The sequence below is a fragment of the Choloepus didactylus genome, chromosome 10 (genome assembly GCF_015220235.1).
Source record: "Choloepus didactylus isolate mChoDid1 chromosome 10, mChoDid1.pri, whole genome shotgun sequence".
Lineage (NCBI taxonomy): Eukaryota > Metazoa > Chordata > Mammalia > Pilosa > Megalonychidae > Choloepus > Choloepus didactylus.
Genome location: NC_051316.1, coordinates 79,016,787 through 79,019,844, shown reverse-complemented (window position 1 = coordinate 79,019,844; position 3,058 = coordinate 79,016,787). Strand labels below are relative to the sequence as shown.

General features: G+C 38.8%; 1 protein-coding gene across 1 annotated transcript; it reads right to left on the bottom strand.

The window, feature by feature from the left end:
• Positions 1–308: 308 nt before the first annotated feature.
• On the bottom strand, positions 309–599 carry LOC119545238 (60S ribosomal protein L37-like). The gene has a single exon (XM_037850776.1). It carries the CDS (start codon positions 597–599, stop codon positions 309–311), a length of 291 nt encoding a protein of 96 aa, XP_037706704.1.
• Between the last annotated feature and the right edge of the window lie 2,459 nt (positions 600–3,058).

The window sequence follows — 3,058 nt, the reverse complement described above, 5'->3', positions numbered from 1 at the left end:
CTGGCTACATGGGACATGGCTCCCAGGAATGAGCCTAGCCTTGGCAGCAAGGGATTGAAAATGCCTACTTGACCAAAATGGGGAAAAAGAAAGGTAACAAGCTAAGGTCACAGTAGCTAAGAGACCCCAAACAGAGTTGAGAGGCTATCCTGGAGGTTTTTCCTATGCAAGCTCCAGCTAGACATCCCAAATGGCCACAGTATGCCATGCCCTTACCAAAAGTAGTCCCTAAATACCCAGGTCCTTACCTGAGACTTTTTTTTTTTTTTAAACCAGAACATTTATTGCATGACTAAGCAGTGAAATCCTTAAGATGAACTGGATGCTGCAACAGCTGGCATCTTGGGTTTGGGAGATGTTCCTTTACAGAATCCATGCCTGAATCTGTGGTATACAATTTTTGGGTGCCTCATTCTACCAGTACTGATGGCATTTATTCTTTTAGCCTTGGCACTCCAGTTATACTTTCTCTTGTGCTTGGCAGGGTAGCCACATTTTCCACAGGTCAACTTCTGAAAGTGGTAGGCCTTAGAGCCACAGCGGCAGTACAATGTGTGCATCTTATTGCGATGCTTTCCAAATGATGACAATCCCTTCATCTCATTTCTGTGGCCAAGACCAAAGAGCCTACCAGAGAGTTTATAAAAGATTCACTCACTAATTTTTTTCACTCAGAAACTTAAATCCACCAGAGTGTTCCTTTGCAAGACAAGTCCTAAAACCCAGAGGCAAGAGCCTCTGTAAGAACAAAAATCAGATGCAGCACCCCCTTTCAATATGAACAAATTAGGGTGCTCACTGCCTAGACACCCCTGAAGATAGAGAAAGAGATTAAGTGAGAGGAAAGGATAGTAACGAACAAGATAAGATTTAACAAAGATCCACGAATATTGAAACTTTATATAAATATGTGTATATATATATATATATATATATATATATATATATATATATATATTTGGATGTTGGGGTGTTGGAATAGCTGGAAGGTGGTAGATGACTTGGTGGAACTCTAGCCTATAGCATCCTTTGAAATTTGCTTTATAGCTACTTGTTGAATTGTGCTTTGAAAGTCTTTACTTTTCTGTAAGTACCTTATATTACATAAAGAGGAAAGGACTGAAACTGTGGAACTATAACCCATGGCAATTTTTGAAATTACCTATATAACTGCTTGTTGAGCTGTACATCAAAAGTTAACACCTTTCTGTATGTATGCTGTATTTTATTATAATGGAACTAGCTGAAGCTGTGGAACTGTGATCCATGACATTCTTTGAAATTTGTTCTCTATATGTTAAATTGTAATTTGAAAGTTATCACTGTTATGTATGTATAAGTTCACAATAAAGAGATATATTTTAAAACGTTAAAAAAAAAAGTGTTCATAGGTAATATCAATGGCACTGTCTAAGACCACTGTAGCCATCACTTCCCTAAACCAGGTATGAGTGTTTTCAACCATTTACCAGAACAAATTTTTCATGCTTTATTAATGGATAGAGACGTTACCGAAAACCAACAAGTGGCCTAAAGAGGACTTTTCTAGATTCCTTAGGGAAATGAGGGAAATGAGTTATTTTCTCAGCTATTGCAGTTCTGTGACTATATGAGTCTAGGCCCACTAGATGTCATTTTTCCTTAACCATGAGAGTAAAGAATATACAGAGAAAGCATTAATAGGATGCATAGTTTGAGCATATGGATCAGGACATTAAAAATTAAGATTCTAACATAAAATGAAACTTATAAATACATAGATGAAAAGCAAATGAATGAGAACTTTAGAAGGGGAGAGATGGTTATAATATTTTTTTCTTATCTTTTTCTACCTGTTCTAGTTTTCTAATGCTGCTGGACTGCAAAACACCAGAGATGGATTGGCTTTTATAAAAGGGGGTTTATTTGGTTACACAGTTACAGTCTTAAGGCCATAAAGTCTCCAAGGTAACACATCAGCAATCAGGTACCTTCACTAGAGGATGGCCAATAGTGTCTGGAAAACCTCTGTTAGCTTGGAAGGCACATGGCTGGCTTCTGCTCCAAAGTTCTGGGTTCAAAATGGCTTTCTTCCAGGATGTTTCTCTCTAGGCTGCAGTTCCTCAAAAATGTCACTCTCAGTTGCTTTTGGGGTGTTCGTCTTCTCTTAGCTTCTCCAGAGTAAAAGTCTGCTTTCAACAGCATCTTCAAACTGTCTCTCATCTGCAGCTACTCTCTCAGCTTCTGTGCATTCTTCAAAGTGCCCCTTTTGGCTGTATCAATCTCGCTCTTTCTGTCTGAGCTTACATAATGCTTCAGTAAACTAATATGGGCCCATGCTGAATGGGTGGGGCCACACCTATCTCGCTCTTTCTGTCTGAGCTTACATAGTGCTCCAGTAAACTAATATGGGCCCATGCTGAATGGGTGGGGCCACACCTCCATGGAAGTCATCCAATCAGAGTTACCACCTACAGTTAAGTGGGTCACATCTCTATGGAAACACTCAATCAAAAGGTCATACCCTAATCAAAAAGATTAATCAATCTGCCCCACAAGATGGCATCAAAGATAGTGGCATTTTGGGGGACATAATACATTCAAATTGGCACACCACCATAGGAATAATTTTCCTCTTCAAGTGCCTTCCTTCCTGGCTCCCAAATTAAATACTCCAAACTTCCCCTAGCATTAGTTTTATCAAGAAAATTCACTGTTTGTCATTTATGTTCTTGAAAACATTCAAGGCAAACTGAAATCTCTTTAGCATAGAAGTTCCATCTTTCCCTAATTTTTCTTAAATTTTCTTTTCTTTCTCATCTAGCTACTGCCCCCAAATACACTGCACTAGAGAACAGCAAGCTTCTTACTGTTCCCAATTTCTTTTCAGGCCTCCATGCCTTTTTATTTATTCCTTGATGGTAGAATATTGCCAGCTTTCTTTCACTTTTCCTTCCTTCAAGTGGCACTGCCTTGGTGAGAAATGACATTTTTAAATGTCTATGGGAGCTAGCTCTAACTCTTCTTGTTCCATTTACACCTTGCATAAGCCACTGCTAGAGCACTTATTTCCAGTTAC